Source organism: Aspergillus steynii (assembly GCF_002849105.1).
Source record: "Aspergillus steynii IBT 23096 chromosome Unknown P170scaffold_2, whole genome shotgun sequence".
NCBI lineage: Eukaryota > Fungi > Ascomycota > Eurotiomycetes > Eurotiales > Aspergillaceae > Aspergillus > Aspergillus steynii.
In genome coordinates, this window is record NW_020194399.1 from 2903891 (window position 1) to 2919303 (window position 15413).

Here is a 15413-nt window from a genome sequence, read left to right on the forward strand (position 1 = left end):
GATATTCGTATCGACTATCGACAGGTTCGAGGGGGAAGGAGAACGATCAAATTCTCACATCCCAGAAGCACACCCAAATTGCAGTCGTCCGACGGAGAGAAGGGAGGCGACTCGGCGACGATGTGGAGATAAGGCGGTTAGGACGGTTAAATAAAGGGTGGTCCTGTTTGGGTCGACGTTGGACGGCTACAAGGCGATCCGGCAACGCGCGCACCAACGACAAGGAGGGAGAAGCAAACGAAGAGAGGGAAGAGGGGAAGAGAAGAAGAGAAGAGAAGGAGAAGGGGAAATCACGAAGAAAAGAGAATCGACAGGTCCGAGAAGAAGGAAAGAAAAAGCCGACGATCTCCAGATAACGTAAGGAAGGACCAACTGGCCGTGATCAGGATCGTGACGGTACGCTTACCGGGGCGATACCGCCGCTGACCGCACTTTGACCGCGCTTTCGGGCTGCCGGCATGTAACCCGTACGCCGGTATTACCGGATGCCTCCTGAGCTGAGTCAGCCACTCATGTCGATCGATTCTCCGCGGATTGCGTCTCCAGTGTCCTCTAGAGGTAGTACTATTTACTATTTACCATCTGACTATGATCGACTCTCTAGACCCTATCTGCGTAATTCTCCTAGTGCGGAATACCCAGAGTTGCCGGCAGAAATCACTCGGAATTGGGCCCAGCGACGGTCGGATTATCCGGCAATCAATCCACCGCTTGGCATCAGATGATGGCACTTCCTGCGCGGCGTCGGTGAGCGTCGCGATGCCATCGTACCACTCGTCCCTGACGTGTAATGCTCCTTGCATGCCACTTCGGCGGTTAAGGTTATTACCTGGGATCGTACGGTCCAATCTGCAGTGGATCGCGTTCTTTTCCTCGATATATATCCTCAGTCCGAGGTACACCATACTCCCGAACATACTATGTACTGCGTAGTAGCCGCTCCTATTTCCCACATCCCAACACACCCGGTGAAAACCTCCCATAACCCCTAATCCTACCTTAATCTAGGCCAGACGATCCTTCCATGCCACCAGTCCGTGGCCGAGTCTCGTTTCATTCGTGCATATGCACTACGCTCGGTCCTGGATCTTGATTTCTGCGTCGACCAGCAGACAGAAAAAGAAAAGGGAAAGAAAAAAGAGAAACAATAGCGCCGTCTCCCTCACTGATTGGTGCACATATTTAGGCTGTGCTTGTGTCACCCTGAATCTCAGCAAATCTGGGAGGATTCCCAGGTGGATCCGTGCGACGTTCGACTGTTGCATCGCAGAATGCGGCTAGGATGGCCTGCAAATCCGTCTGCGTCCTGTGCGCTTCGATAGGCCCTTTTTGCTTTTTTTGCCTCCCTACCCTTATCGTACCCCGTATGCAACCAGGCAAACACTAGCACTTGGACCCCTGTTCTTACGGAGTATGTCTAGCCCAGGGGCTTTATAACGGGCAGCAAAGGATTATTCCCCCCTCTCACCCCGTCGCTGTACTCCGGAGTAGATAAGTAGAAAGAGGGGAAGCGATCAGGAGAGGATCTACGGAGTAAATCTCCCCATACGATTCCTCTGGAAATGTCAAATCCCGGGGGGTGGAACTGCGGAGGGCAGGGGATCAGACAATGCTCATGTTCAAGTCATGCCACTTGGCGATGATCAGCGTCGGGACATGGCTGGCTGGTGCTTGCCTGGGTATCAATGCTTTTCTGGCCGTACCCATTGCACAAATCAGGAAGGGCAATTCGAGACCAGAGTCGGATCTTCTCCCCGACTCTGACGAGAAGGATTTCCGTAATTGTGCAGTCGACCCAGGAAGACAGGCATCTATCGTACGGAGTAGGATCTGACTATCAGCAGTCGAGAACAAGACGGAGTGCGATCGGAGCAGGCTGTGTGACTCGTCCAGAGTAAACACAAACATCGGGTACCACTCCGATGACACGGTCAACTGTCCTAATTATGGGAGTTCGGATGGCGATCTGTCCACTTCCGGATTTCCATCACTATAGAAACAATCTGTTCAGATGGAGGGTTTGGCTGATCCTGGGGACCTGCCTACTCCGGAGAGAGGAATTGTAGGATGAAATCCGGAGGAGTACGGAGAGTATGGAACTAACAACCACCTACGGAGTGTGGGAGATTAGATAAGGCCGGAAGCCCAGCCGACTTGCCGCTCGGGTCTTGGCGCCAACCGCCAATTCAGTTCCCTTCGACCTGGTCTTCTCCAGTTCGCCGCTCATCCCGCATCCCAGCTTTCGGTCTTTTCCTAGCGTCGGTTTCGCATCTCCAGATCTTCAAAATGGGCTCCAAGAAGGATATGCGGAGGTTGGATCTTGGTAGGCGGCCCTGCGCCCGTCTCGCCGTCATCATCGGACTACGTTGCTGACCCAGTGTTTGCCCGCTCTAGCCATCCCCTACGTCGACCCTCCCAAGAGCAAGGATGAGGCCGATATGACCGGTACGCATAGACCCCGGGGTTCTGATGGAGGAATCGTCGTTGATTGTGTGTTATAGGCGCCATGTCCAGCACGATGCCGATGGCCGCGGTAGGTTGACCCGTCCGGTCTTGTCGCAATTGCGCCATGCTGACAGGTCGATAGATGTTCACCCGGAACAGGTGAGACGCAGCGTATTCCCAGCAGAGCTATCGAGAATTTGTTTCTGACCATCTCATCTGTGCAGGATGATTGGATGGTAAGTCGTCGGTTATCGGTCAGATCCGCACCTATCTAAGTCATCGCCAGGGTCTCCTTCGTATTCTCCCTCCAGACATGGCTCGGTGAAACCCCCGAACAGAAGAGAACCGCCTCGACGCCGTCCTACATGTCTGTCCTGATGTCTTGTATGTTTTCCCTGATAACTTCCTGATAAGTGAACATTCGCTAATGATCGCTTCTGTCGCAGTGATGGCCCTCGTCGTGGTATGTTCCTGCCGTCTAAATCGATGTCAACCTGTCCTCTCTAACCTGCGCAGACCTATTTCCCCATCTTCATGCCTTCTCCCGCCGCGCGTGCCGACCCGGCTGCCGCCCCCTCCCCGTCTCCGTCTCCTTAAAAGCGTCGATTCCATGATACCATTGTACTATCGTTTCGAGCAAGCGTACGTGAAAGGTGTGGGTGTGCGCCAGGCCTGGTAAGGATGGTGGACATATAACCCGGGGAAGAAGATACCCCGAATCCACCCCTTATACGAGATATGTTTTTACCAGAATGTCGCTGTCCCGCTGCCATAGTATGCCTTATTTATGTAATAATATTCCTACTTCTGGTGTTCAAATCCGCAGTTGCTTAGCAGATATCAATGACTGGCTTATTTGGATCAGGTAATCAATCTATTTTGTTAATTTCAATTGATTTTTCTATCAGGGTAAACCCTTATCGAACAGTGCGTTCTAAAGAGCGTCACTTTAGCTTGATATGGTCTATCAGCAAGGGCACGTAACAAACCACGGAGTGCATGCAAAGTATCCAAAGCGAACAATCAAATCTAACTAGCAAGCCGGCCTTCACTCACTGATATTTTGGCCACCCTGTGCGCATCACGTGCCCTGCCTCGCTCTGCTGCAAGAGCTTGAGAACATCCTTCGCGTTTGAGACTTGCTTTCACTTCTCCTCTTTCATTGAAGTCAGATCTCACTTCCTTACGCCTCGTCATCCCCGCCATGTTCTTCTACAGTCTCCCTGAGCTTCCAATACGTTCGTTCGGAACTCCGTGATCCATAATATCAATTCTCATCAAGGATTCCAAGTCTTCTGTTGTTGAAATTCTCAGGAAACCTCTCGTTTTGTGTTCACATCTGTCACCATATTAATGCAGTTGTTGCATTGTTGATCTTTTGTGCTTCTTCTCGTGCGGGCGCCTTCTGCATATTCAGACAACTTCTCTTGCTTCCTTTCATTTTATCCTGAGCTTATCTCTGTTGCTTATGACTGTATTTGCTTGACAGCGTTTCTTCGCATTATTCGTTACACAAGGCATTTGCTGTGATACGCAGGCACGGGCACTGTCAGCACGAGCTGTTGACCTCAGTACCTTGCCGTGTCACCTTTCCAATTTGCCTGTCAAGGAGCAGGAATATTTGTTCGTTTCATTTTCAATTCTTCCATCTGTGATTTGTCATTTAAGTTGCCAGAATGGGGATGGAAGATCTGAGCGTGGAAGTTCTCACCAACATTCTGCAGTATCTCGGCCTGAAGACTGTGATAGACCTGCGACTCGTCTCCCGTGAGTATCCTTGTCCTACCTGTTTGATCTTTCCGGGAAAGCATGCTGATGGCTGTGACTAGGCTTTTTCAACCGTCTGATCCTGGTTAATCTACCGCACTTCAAAAAGCTCAGCGTGGACATGAGTGATGTCCTGATTGCCAAGTTGCTCTATGAAAAGATCATCAATGACACTGAGCTCTTCGCCAGGGTGGAGAAGATTGCGGAGCATGTTAACCTCACTCTGTCGAAGTATGGCAACAGCAAGCATAGCCCTCGAAACATCTTGGATTCCCTTTCCGATGCCCTCACGTACTGCTGTGGTCGTTCCTGGGTGACCAAGAACATAAGGAAGCCCTTGGATTGGACCGACGATTGGGGTGACGATGAGACCATGGTGCTAGCCGCCTGGCTTCGATGCTTAAGCACTGTTCAAGGGCTGCTGGACAGCGGACGGAATATTGACTTGCGCCATCCACACCTTGGCAGTCTGATGTATGCCGCCGCGTACAACGACGATGAGGACCTGGCCGACATTCTGATTGAACGGGAGATGACTCTTCAATACTCCGAAGGAGCATACGGCGATCCTCTGCAGCTGGCTGCATATCTGGGCTCTGAAGGCGTAGTCACCCAGCTTCTCCTGTCGGGTCTAACTCTCCTCGCCAATGCCATCTCCGTTGGCTACGGTCCATTCGGGGGTCCTCTCGGAGCTGCCGCCGCAGCCGGAAACCAAGGATTGATCGGCCAGCTGATCTATGAGCTGCAGAGCTCCGAGATCATCGGTCCTGATTCTAAAACGCCCCTTCACTACGCCGCACGCAACGGACACGCCGAGACGGTGAGAGAACTCCTGAGAACAGAGCCCGACTCAGACTACGCGGAAGATGATGACGGCTACAGTGCGCTCGACCTCGCTGTCAAAGAGGGCCATCTGGACGTCATCAAAGTCTTCCTGGACTCCCTTGCTCCGTCCGATGTTCGGGAGACGCTGGCTCTTCAATATGCCTGCTGGTTTGGACACAAGGACATCGCCAAGACCCTGATGGACGAGTGCGCGGTTCCCCCGGATACTTGTAACGGCGAGATGCCACCCGCCATCTTCTGCGCTGCCCTGCGAGGCCATTTTGAGATCGTGGATATCCTACTCGCGCATGACCAGGGCGGAATCGACTTTCAAGACCCCACCCTTCCATACAACCTGCTGACTCGGCTGGCCGAGAAGGGCTGCGCGAGTATGCTCGAGCATATTCTGGCGTCCGGAAAGATGGATGTCAACGACCCCGACGAGTGCCAGGATACCGCGCTCCATGTGGCGTGCAGATACAATCGGCCCAGGGTTGTGGAGTCGTTGCTTCAAATCAAGACGCTGGATCCGAACATCGAGAACTCGGAGGGCGAAACGGCCTTGTCGATCGCGTTGGATGAAGAGCACGATGACATTATTGAAATGCTTGTGACTGATAGTCGTGTAAACAAATGAATCCTGGCGGATATGTGTGATAGTTGATCTTGATTGACTGATTACTTGTGTACCTGGTGATGATTGGAATGGATGGTGTTTTGTCGGTGGAGTGACTCTTTGGGCTGGTTTGAATTGCAGGTTCTAGCAGGATCTAAGAGCCGTGACCTCCATCAGGTGTTTTACTCTAGCTTTCAGAACTCAGAATTTCAATCTCCTTGACACCAACCAACATCCACACCCCAAGCATGTAGATGATGGCTATTTGATGTCAGATTTTCATCTATTCATCCTCGACATCTCTGTCGAACAGGAATCAAAATCAGAGTGCCATCAGCGAGAAAGCATCGACAAAAGCACAGGATCTCATGCAATGATGTCACCTGGCTTGAATGCAAAAGCCGCGTATACTCCAAGTGAGCGTTCATCTAGCCGAATCTAGCTTGACCTAGATTCCATTGAGACTGGAGAGCCACGCATTTCAGGACTTCCGGGGTTCGTGGTAGCTTCACAGCAGTCGGAAGTGTTTCACATTCATACGAATCTAGACCTTCTGGACTGTCATGAGACGTCGTGACTGGGCCATTAAAGTGATGCTTCTCGATCAGGTTTAAAAAACACGGAATCTACGCTGGATGTAGGTTTTGGACAAGCACTGTTGGCCACAACGCTGAAAGACCAGGACATCAGTAACAAGCGTAACATCTCCAAATCCCACTCTTTCGTCCTTACTCCAATACGTAGATACAGCCAGCGACCCAACCATCCGAATCCACGGTAACACTGTGATCCTGTGCCTATACCTAGGTAGCACTGATGTTCTCCCGTGGTCAACAGCCCCCGGAACAAGTATCCTGAGGCAAACAAGGGCTGACCATTCGATGGCAAGGTGGGGGTCAATCCTGATCCCTGGGATCCGGTCAATCCTCCGAGATCCGATCTGCGACATACCTAGCGGCCAGTAACAGTCACATTTGTGGATTCACCCGGGGATTGGCCCCTCACATGGTTCTAATCCCGGTCCATGGACTTGGATCTGACGATGCTCGGTGTCTGAGTGCTATTCAGCATATGGCTAGTGGCTCCGTCCAGGACGATGGAGGAGACCGGCAGAAGTCGTACGAGAGTTGACGCGAACCGCCTTCTCCTCAGTTCTAGCCCCAATGGAGCCGGCGGGTTCGGAGCTTTCTCTGGTTTGCGGATGGTGGCAAATCAAGGCGAGGGGTGTGATTGGCAGGAAAGGGCGAATAGGCTCGGGTTGAGTAACACGTTGGAGGGGAAGACGTGGAGGATCAATAAGGATCAGGGAATTGAGACAGGGATGGTTGATTGCCGGGGGGTGAGAGATTTAATGATGATCAGATGGCATGGATGAATCAGGAGTAGACGACGTGGTACCAGTTGGGGGGGGGGGGATGCATGGAAGTATAGACTAGAGATATATACTAAGGTAAGTAGTACGAGAGATCTGACACTGCCTCGTTTGCGCCTCAGGGATCGGGCGCGGATGCCAAGACTTCGAGAAGAACAAAAAAGTTTGACCGTTCATGTTTGATAGAGGCAGGTATATGGTACTTGCTAGTTACGTGCAAAGTGCACCCATCGCGAAGTCGCAGGAACCCGTAGACTGTCAGGTGTTGAGGCGAAGGGGCTGAGTCACCCGGCGGGCGCCACACACCGCCTTCCCCCACAAGGCGCCCCTCAAAAGGCTCTTCTTCCCATCTTCTGCCTTCCTTCCCGACAACCACCAACTCCTTCGCATTCCCGCTCTTCGCTCCAATCGCTCCGTTTACTCCAGAGTTCGCAGCTCTCGTCCCCTCGCTTTCTTACTATACTCCGCTTTTAAGGGCCGTTTACGACAAAAGGCCGAGTTTATGTCCATCGAAAACCTTAAGACCTTCGGTAAGTCGTTTTGCCACCTCCCTTTCTCTGGCCTCTTCTGTCGCCCGTCAAGACGGCCTTCTGCAAACACCGGCCTGCAAATGCTCGGGATCCTCGTTCTCCCCCTCACCCTGCGACGGTCTCCCCCAGGAGACTGTCCGGCTGGGGGGTGGTCGATCGTATCACTGGGTCTGGACGCAAGGCGTACGGAATGCGCATGACATTTTGGCGGGGTAGATTTTCTGCTCTGCTGCGACCCGGAAAGGCTAACACGTGCTCTTATCTCGACACAGACCCCTTCGCCGAAGCTGACGAAGACACCGGCGAGACTAAACAGTCTCAGAATTATATCCATATCCGGATTCAGCGTACGTTGTCCCCGTCGACTGGCTCTTTGTTCTTCTGTGGGGGCCTTTTTGCCCTCTCGTGCTCTGAGGTGCACGGGCCGCCTCAACCGTGAACCCGGGCTGACTTTCTCCCGCAGAGCGCAATGGTCGTAAGACCTTGACTACCGTCCAGGGTCTTCCTAAGAAATTCGATCAGAAGAAGATTCTGAAGGTGATCAAGAAGAAGTTCGGTACGTTTCCTCTCCGTTCGGCTGGGTTCTTGGATCGCCTGCCCGCCCCACAATGAAACCCAAACCACCATATCCACAAAAAACCACCGCTAACGTCACCGTGCTACAGCCTGCAATGGAACCATCGTCAACGACACTGAGATGGGTGATGTGATTCAGTTGCAAGGAGACCAGCGTAAAGATGTTCAGGAGTTTTTGACCGACAAGAAGGAAGGTCTCGAGCTGGACGCCAAGACCATCAAGGTCCACGGGTTCTAAGCTCGCCGCCGCGCCCCCCCGTTCCGGTCCCCTTCTTCCCAGTCTGCGTTGCCCTCAGAGTGGTTGGATCGAGGAGAGACATGTGGTAGCAGCCCCTGTATCCGCCCGTCTGCTCTTGCACTTGCCCAACTCCGCAATGTGCAATCAGATGCATGGTGGATCGGGGTGACCTTAGGCTTTTTTTTCTTGTCGTCTTCTATCTTGCCTCTTCTATTTTTTCTCATCCTTTTTTTTTCTGCCGTCCACACTCTGAGCCCGGTGTACTGGACTTGGGCCTCTGTCGGAATGACGCACTGTCTTGAAATGTTTATTCAATCGCCCTTGATGATTGATGAGAGAGTGGGTCTTTCGTTCGACTCGACTGCTATACTTCAGAATGGGATTATGACGGAACGAGGCGTTGGTAGATACCCAATATCGTCATAGATATTATTACTTTTTTTTTTCTTCTGTGATTGTGGTCTTTCATTATCGATCCTTGCTTCGTATTCTTTACAATTTTTCGGGAATTGCTCCTTGCCGTGCTTCGTGGCGTTGAGCTGGTGTCTTGTGTTGTCTTTTCCTACTTCTATTGCATCCGTGGAGTGTCGCTGTCCTTCGGGACTATTTCTGACTTTCATGTCGCTATGGTTATTCTGGAATTGACAATTCTTCTATCTCTTGCCCAAGAGCTCGAACCTAGAACCGTAGTGTAGCACAACGCTCAAGGTGTATATTTCTAGACCGCAAGAATGATCTTTCGGTGAACGCCCTCGAAATAGACCGTTGGGTCGGGGGTAAGTCAAGGAAAAAGACAAATGATATAAAAGACCGACGACAGGATTCTCCACGGTACGCACACACAACCCTCCTCCCCATGAGATCAACCACAACACAACCCAGCCACACGCACTAGACTCACTCACAATTCCCCCGCGCTCTCCACGACCCTCATCCGCAAAAAGATCGCCACAGCCCAATCCCACAGTTTGCGCGTGATGACGAACACAGGGACCTCGGGCTCGTTCTCGCGCGTGAGATGCAACTGCAGGAGAAGCGACGACATGCTGACGAAACTGGCGACCGAGACGACGAGCAAGGCGGCCGCCGTCTCACGTTTGATCATGGCGTGGTTTTGGGTGGCGTGGTAGAGGAAGGTCAGGGTCTAAGAGGTGAGGGTTTGATTAGCTGGTGGATTGGGTGGGTTGGAGGGGAGGAAGGGAGCATGGGGGTATGTACAGTTGTGATTGAGATCCATGCAGGTAGCAGGAGACGTGGATCGGACGATGCGCCGGAGAGATAGAGAACCCATGATGTGATATAAGCGATTAACCCGTTGGTGGTCAGGAGACGAATAACAACTGCTGGCGGGGTATAATTTAAAAGCCTGGGGGTCAATTAGCATGATAGGTGCTGAGTGTATGGAAAACGACGCGGACTGACCATCGAGACATCATACAATCAGCAAAGAAATAAGAAAGATATGCGGATGCACTGCACTGGAGGATATGTTAGCTATCATAATCTAAACCCAGGTGTAATCGAGAAAATACTCACCCACATAATCGCCAAAGCTACTTCAGTCACGCGGAATCTCCTCTCCACGTCCCAGTCTTGTCCAACACTCCCCACGATCGCCGCCGCCCATCCCTCACGCCCCATGCCCGGTCGAATGCGAAGCAATTCGGCCAGGAAGGTAAAAGCACAGCGCAGGCCCCACCAGGCGGCCGGAACTGTGCTCAAGGCCCGACTGATTATAAGAGGCAGGTACCATTTCCGGTCGACTCCCAGGATGACGGCCACTCGGGGATGCAAGGCAGAAGAGGGCGCATGAGCGACATCGTGGCTGCTGAGAGACTGGGACGTCGAGGAGGCCGGGGAGGGCGGGACCACGTTGGAGGGGATGGATGAGGGCGCCACGGCTTTATCGCGGAAACCCGCCGCTGAGATAGGAGCCGAAGGGAAGGGGAAGAAAGGAGGCGAGGCAAGAGGAGGAGGGGTGGTGGATGGAGTCGTCCGATAGGAGGGCGGGTTTAAGTCCGGCTCAGGAGTTGACGGAGCGTGGAGGGAGAAGGGCGGAGGAGCAGCATCACGACGAGGAGGAGCCAGCCTTTAGTCTACGGCATATGCGGCCGTTACGCAGAAGATCCCGAGGATTGGGAAGAATGTAAGGGGAGCTGAAGTTGGAACAATCCCCTGTCGCGGTGAGAAGGGACCGTAGTAAATAAATAGTAATCACTGATCGACCGTTGGTGGATGGAAAAGTCCCGAGAGTTCGCCTTGTCGCCGGAGAAGTGCAACGATCAGAGAGACAGCAAGGCAGCACAGTTCCGGAGGCGAGGGTCACGCACGAGAGAAAGACCAACGGATCGAATCGGACAGTGACGACGCCCAGACGGAGACGAGACGGAGGTTCAAAAGGACCAAAAGGACGATCGAAGCGACGAAGAACCGTGGCCGCTCCGCCCGCGTCACGTGGCCACCGCTTTTCTTTTGCGGCCGCGGACTTTCGCTCGGTCTTGCGCTGCTGCTCTGCCTCCAGTCCGCCCTGCCTGTCCACCATGGCTTCGTCGCTGTCCTCCACGCCCCTGATGGCGGCCGTGCGATCCAAGCATCCCTCCTTTGCCGCTTGTCGATCCTTTTCGCAGTCCGTCCAGCGCGCCGCTGGCTACGTGCCAAATGAAGTCTCCGTCAAACAGCCGGCTCAGCCGAGTATGCGCACCAGAGGGAGTGAATTGAGTCGGGCAGATCTGCCCCAGGATATTGGACTGTTGCCCGGAACAGTTGTTCGACCGCTCTGGAGAGATATGCCGTCGATTTTCACACAACCATCCGAGCGTCTACGGATGGAATGGCTGTGGATGAAGACCAGTTTTCAGAACTTTCTAGGGTAGGACTGAACCCCACCGGTCTGACTTTCAGGTATCAGGTATCTAACGTCTCGTTGTCAGTCTGCTCGCCTATACCAAGTGGCTCAACAAGGGATTGCCGCTTCGTTTGAAAGAACGACGACAGGTCGCTCGCGACCTCCACCAGCAGATGTACTCTGCATTCGCCGAGTAAGTGTGGACTATGATATAGTGTGTTGTGCATGAGAGACGCTAACTGTGTTTTGCTGCGATAGTGGCAACACCATGAAACTCCGCAAGATCTGCTGCACTGGTCTCGCCAACAACCTCAGCTCGCGCATCAACGACCGCCCCAAGGATGAGAAGGTTACCTGGGCCTTGGAGAAATACAACCGCACTCCCGGAACTTTCCTCACCGGCCTGCGGGTCGTCTCCGACCGCGCCACACAAATCCCCGAATTGCCCAACTCCGGAGTTCGTCAAGTCATCGTTCGCATCACCAGTCGCCAGTCCACCGGAAAAGTCAAGGTGCAGCCGAAGAACAAACGTCTCGGGCCGTCCGTCCCCACCGAGACCCCCGTCGAGCCCCCCGCGGCGCCCAAACAGCAGGACTGCACGGAATACGTGGTGGTCCAGAAACTGCGATGGACCGGCGAGGAAGAGCCGTGGCGCATCTGGGGCCACACTACGCCCATGACCGTTGACAATCTCCAGGACGCCGCCTTCGCCCCCGGATTGTCGGCCGCGGAGCGTTTGGAGCTGATGAAGAGCGAGATGATGGGCAAGAAATAAGCAGTGGGTAGTGAAATGAGGGTTTCCTCGGGTTTACCCTCACGGCTTAACCCTATTCTTCTGGTAACGCAAAACGTGACCTCACCGATGAAGAGCATCTCGTGCATCTCGTCTGCCTGTGGCGTTCACAATTGAACCAACCCAGGTGACCCTACTCCCCGAGGCACTTGTTGCATACAAAATGTGGCAATGTTCGATTCGATCATGTGTTCTGATCACGCCGCTTTCCAACCACCTTCTCTTTTCCTGTCTTGTACTGTACTCTGTACTCCTTTCAGCGGGCCATTCAAGGATTATGCATCTCCCCTATCTTCGCCACCTGTACTATATCCGATCATCTTTCTTCGCATTTTGTATTTATTCTCAATTGGCTTAAAAACGAAGATGTTGATGAATAATCCAGACCATTTCAGCTTATATGCTTATTAACTACTAGTATTAGAAGGCAGTCGCGAAGGAATCCGGTGGCTGTGCTTTTCCTACCGTAGATGAGAGGTTACACTTGGAATTTGTTCCTGACGAATTCAGAAATCTTCTACTCGGTACGGCGTCCCAGTGAAGTACAGTTTAGAGCAAGACGACTATGACAGCTCGCCCCCGAGCAATCAATGAGGAGATGACGAGAAAATTACGGAAAAGTGCGCGCGAATCCAAGAAGGGTTGAAGAAGAATAGAATAAGAAGCAGGGGAAATACAGGATATAAACAACGAATTAAAGAATGGGAAGAATTAACTAATCGTCATCAAAAATCTGGAACGTATTGACCAGGACTGTCTCGATGACTCGGACCTGCCAGCCGGCATCGGCGATGTTGCCGCCGGTGCTTGCGCTGAGAAGCGTAGGTCTAATAATGCTGTTAGCTCCCATCGGTATGCAAGGTATTAGTGGAAAGAAGGACTCACCCGAAGCAGATGGCGATGTTGCCTGCGTTCATGCGGTTTTGGGTATAATGTTCTTGGATCTTGTTCAGGTGCTGCATTGGGTTAGATTAAGTGTAGATGAGAATAGATCGAGGATACATACCAGTATTACAGCCCTCAAGGTGGCATAGTGTGCGTCGGGGAGATTGTTGACAAGCGCGTGCAGCGAGTCGCGACGCTTAACGTCATCATCGATTCCTATTTTGATTTAGCTCGTTGAATGACACCTACAATGTGCACTTCAAGGACTTACGGGCTGCGTTAATGAAGTCCGAGTACGACTGCGAAGTAAACAAAGGATCGGGAAGGTCCCGGAAGAACTGCTTCAGCAGGCCGGCAACACTGTTGACATCATGATAGAAATTTTCCGGGTTTGTGAAATCCACCTGTGATGAATCTGTTGCATATGGTTAGCAGAAGCCTTATTTGTTGGGAAAACAAAAGGATACCTACCATTGTCAAAGAGCGATTTCATCTGATTAATGTGATTGGCACTGCCAGAGAGTCGGTATATACCCTCCATGTCCAAACCAAAGAGTTCGATGGCTTGGAAACATTGGTAGACGATCATGGGAACCGCAGTTCCATCTCGTTCGTACAATTCATCTAGAGAGATGCCGAACACCGGTTTTAAGGGCGGCAGGTGTGATTGGAAGGTGTTGCTTGGTGGCGGCAGCGGACTCGGCTGGGGTGCCGTAGGCGCGGCATTCAACGGGACTTTCTCAGGAGCAGGTGGCCCCGAGTTTGTCGGGTAAGGAGGCTGTTGGAACGAAGGTGAAGCGTACGAGTCGGGTCCTTGTGGGTATGGATGAGGTTGGCTGCTTGGAGCTGGGGTTTGCGAAGAAGGTTGACTGGGAGGGAGCTGTTGCGTGGAGAAGGACTGAGGCAAGATGGACTGGCGCTTATTTTGGGTACTGGGCTGAGAGGCTGGAACGACAGGTCCTGAGCCACCAAGGGTCTTGCAGAACATCAGTACAGGCTAAAAGAACTCGGGCCTCAAGAAACTCACCGGATGACGTTCATATTTTATTTGTTCCGAAGCAATCGCGGCCGGGTTATTCTCGTGGCTCAAAATGTACTCGTTGTAGTCCTTCTGGTTGTCAATCGTTTGAATGACCTCGTAGAGGCTCTTCGGCGCAATGGCGGAGTTGGTGCCATCCTTCAGCGGACTGATGGAGAGACCTTGTCCCAGCAGGAGCTTCTCATTGAAAGTAGCTAGAAGGCATGTCAGTATTAAAGAGCAAGCCACCGGAAGAGTATGATGAACTCACCGAATTTCTGCAGCTGCAGCGTGAGCCCCGAATCGCATTCCGAGATCAATTGCTGCATGTTGTGAACAGCCTGAGGCCGGTGGGTGGAAACCAGCTCCTGGCGAGCTGCCTGCGCCGCCTGCACCTTGGCAGCATAGTCCGAATCCGCATTTTGGACCTTGCGATGCAGCTCCTCCTCATGCTGCGCCGCCGACTTGTGTCCTTTCAGCCCGAACTTCCCCCCGGCCTTGTCACCCGTCTTGACGCGCTCATACTGTTCTGCAAGCGATTCGTATTTGGCCTTCGCCTTCTCCGCCGACGCTTCCGCCTCCAGCACTCTCTTCTCCGCACTCAGGCCGGTTTGCTTCCATTGCTTGCGACCCCGCTCGATGTTCGAAGCCAGCTCATGCAGATCGTCGGCCATCTGCTGCAAGGACACAGCAAACTGAAGGCCATGATCGGCCATGCGGTCATGGAAACGGTTTAAATCATTGTGGCTCTGGCCGTAGGTGCCTTGGCGATTGTCGGGACGGTGCGCCGCATCGTAAAGGGAGCGAGAGAGTTTCCTTAGCCCTTGCGCGTGTTCCTCCTCCAAGCTTGATCGCTTCTTCAAAAACGTCGAGAAATCCTGATGTCATATTCCAATTAGCGCCCGCAGACTTCATTCAGGGGGGAGGACATGGAATGCGGGGATGAAACATGAACACACCCTTGCGGAAGCAACGCTTTGTTTCAGCCGGGTCAGGAGAGTGGTAATGCCGATCTATACGGGACATTCCGGTCAGCGCACTTGTAGTTCAACTTAGTCAGGGGGTCGGACGGCATCCTACTCACGTCCGAATAGATGACTTTATCCAGACGAGCCTTCAATTCCTCGGACATGGGTGGCGGCCCTGAACGGATCTCTAAGTTCGCCGACTGGCCGGAATTCGCGCTCAATGGCGGCGCATCCGGGCCCCGAGGGGAGGCGGGAACCGGGCTATCGTGAAGGGGTTCGGCCATGAGAAAGGTAGTTCCAGGGAGGTTGAACCCAAAGCAACAGGGGAAGAAAAGTAGTCGGAGACCAAATTGGGGTCCAAAGGAACGGAACGCAGGAAGACACAAGAGGCCGCGGAGGTAAAAGGAGTCTGGCGACAGAAAGAATGACGGAAGCCTGGGACGGCCGGTTATGTAATGCGTGTGGCTTGGGCTGGTGGCCTCACTGCCTCAGGTACGCCTACGTCATCGTCAGGCACGAGGGGCAGACATGGCAG

General features: G+C 52.8%; 6 protein-coding genes across 6 annotated transcripts; 4 read left to right on the plus strand and 2 right to left on the minus strand.

Annotated features, from left to right (window-relative positions):
* Positions 1 to 465: 465 nt before the first annotated feature.
* P170DRAFT_101172 (uncharacterized protein) lies at positions 466 to 1322 on the minus strand. The gene is made up of 2 exons (XM_024842270.1): positions 1189 to 1322; positions 466 to 1128 (listed from the first exon to the last, which is right to left on the minus strand). The coding sequence occupies exon 2, from the start codon at positions 981 to 983 to the stop codon at positions 576 to 578; it is 408 nt and encodes a 135-aa protein (XP_024707655.1). The 5' UTR covers positions 984 to 1128; positions 1189 to 1322; the 3' UTR covers positions 466 to 575.
* Positions 1323 to 2286: 964 nt separating this feature from the next.
* Positions 2287 to 3042, plus strand: P170DRAFT_472253 (uncharacterized protein; the record flags this gene model as incomplete). Its single annotated transcript, XM_024852929.1, has 8 exons — positions 2287 to 2323; positions 2395 to 2445; positions 2502 to 2533; positions 2588 to 2604; positions 2670 to 2681; positions 2732 to 2829; positions 2892 to 2908; positions 2962 to 3042. 8 exons carry the CDS (start codon positions 2287 to 2289, stop codon positions 3040 to 3042), a joined length of 345 nt encoding a protein of 114 aa, XP_024707656.1.
* A 1079-nt stretch (positions 3043 to 4121) lies between these two features.
* Positions 4122 to 5674, plus strand: P170DRAFT_472254 (ankyrin; the record flags this gene model as incomplete). The annotated part of the gene is made up of 2 exons (XM_024852930.1): positions 4122 to 4212; positions 4275 to 5674. 2 exons carry the CDS (start codon positions 4122 to 4124, stop codon positions 5672 to 5674), a joined length of 1491 nt encoding a protein of 496 aa, XP_024707657.1.
* Positions 5675 to 7405: 1731 nt separating this feature from the next.
* On the plus strand, positions 7406 to 8682 carry P170DRAFT_378054 (translation initiation factor eIF1). Its single transcript, XM_024845431.1, has 4 exons — positions 7406 to 7555; positions 7828 to 7902; positions 8019 to 8111; positions 8221 to 8682. Exons 1-4 carry the CDS (start codon positions 7528 to 7530, stop codon positions 8367 to 8369), a joined length of 345 nt encoding a protein of 114 aa, XP_024707658.1. The 5' UTR covers positions 7406 to 7527; the 3' UTR covers positions 8370 to 8682.
* Positions 8683 to 10909: 2227 nt separating this feature from the next.
* P170DRAFT_453761 (uncharacterized protein) lies at positions 10910 to 11989 on the plus strand (the record flags this gene model as incomplete). Its single annotated transcript, XM_024851387.1, has 3 exons — positions 10910 to 11238; positions 11300 to 11407; positions 11473 to 11989. The coding sequence occupies 3 exons, from the start codon at positions 10910 to 10912 to the stop codon at positions 11987 to 11989; spliced, it is 954 nt and encodes a 317-aa protein (XP_024707659.1).
* Positions 11990 to 12651: 662 nt separating this feature from the next.
* On the minus strand, positions 12652 to 15268 carry rgd1 (putative Rho GTPase activator (Rgd1)). The gene is made up of 9 exons (XM_024848649.1): positions 14995 to 15268; positions 14870 to 14923; positions 14182 to 14788; positions 13920 to 14125; positions 13364 to 13868; positions 13164 to 13307; positions 13014 to 13108; positions 12893 to 12963; positions 12652 to 12834 (listed from the first exon to the last, which is right to left on the minus strand). Exons 1-9 carry the CDS (start codon positions 15160 to 15162, stop codon positions 12723 to 12725), a joined length of 1962 nt encoding a protein of 653 aa, XP_024707660.1. The 5' UTR covers positions 15163 to 15268; the 3' UTR covers positions 12652 to 12722.
* Positions 15269 to 15413: the final 145 nt, after the last annotated feature.

Excerpts from the sequence above, each read along its gene's own strand:
- P170DRAFT_101172 (XM_024842270.1), bottom strand. The coding sequence starts at position 983 with ATGGGAGGTTTTCACCGGGTGTGTTGGGATGTGGGAAATAGGAGCGGC.
- rgd1 (XM_024848649.1), bottom strand. The coding sequence starts at position 15,162 with ATGGCCGAACCCCTTCACGATAGCCCGGTTCCCGCCTCCCCTCGGGGC. Across the intron at positions 14,789-14,869 it reads AAAGCGTTGCTTCCGCAAGG|GATTTCTCGACGTTTTTGAA; the intron begins GTGTGTTCATGT and ends ATATGACATCAG. Across the intron at positions 12,964-13,013 it reads CCTTGAGGGCTGTAATACTG|CACCTGAACAAGATCCAAGA; the intron begins GTATGTATCCTC and ends AACCCAATGCAG.
- P170DRAFT_378054 (XM_024845431.1), top strand. The coding sequence starts at position 7,528 with ATGTCCATCGAAAACCTTAAGACCTTCG. Across the intron at positions 7,556-7,827 it reads CGAAAACCTTAAGACCTTCG|ACCCCTTCGCCGAAGCTGAC; the intron begins GTAAGTCGTTTT and ends ATCTCGACACAG. Across the intron at positions 8,112-8,220 it reads GGTGATCAAGAAGAAGTTCG|CCTGCAATGGAACCATCGTC; the intron begins GTACGTTTCCTC and ends ACCGTGCTACAG.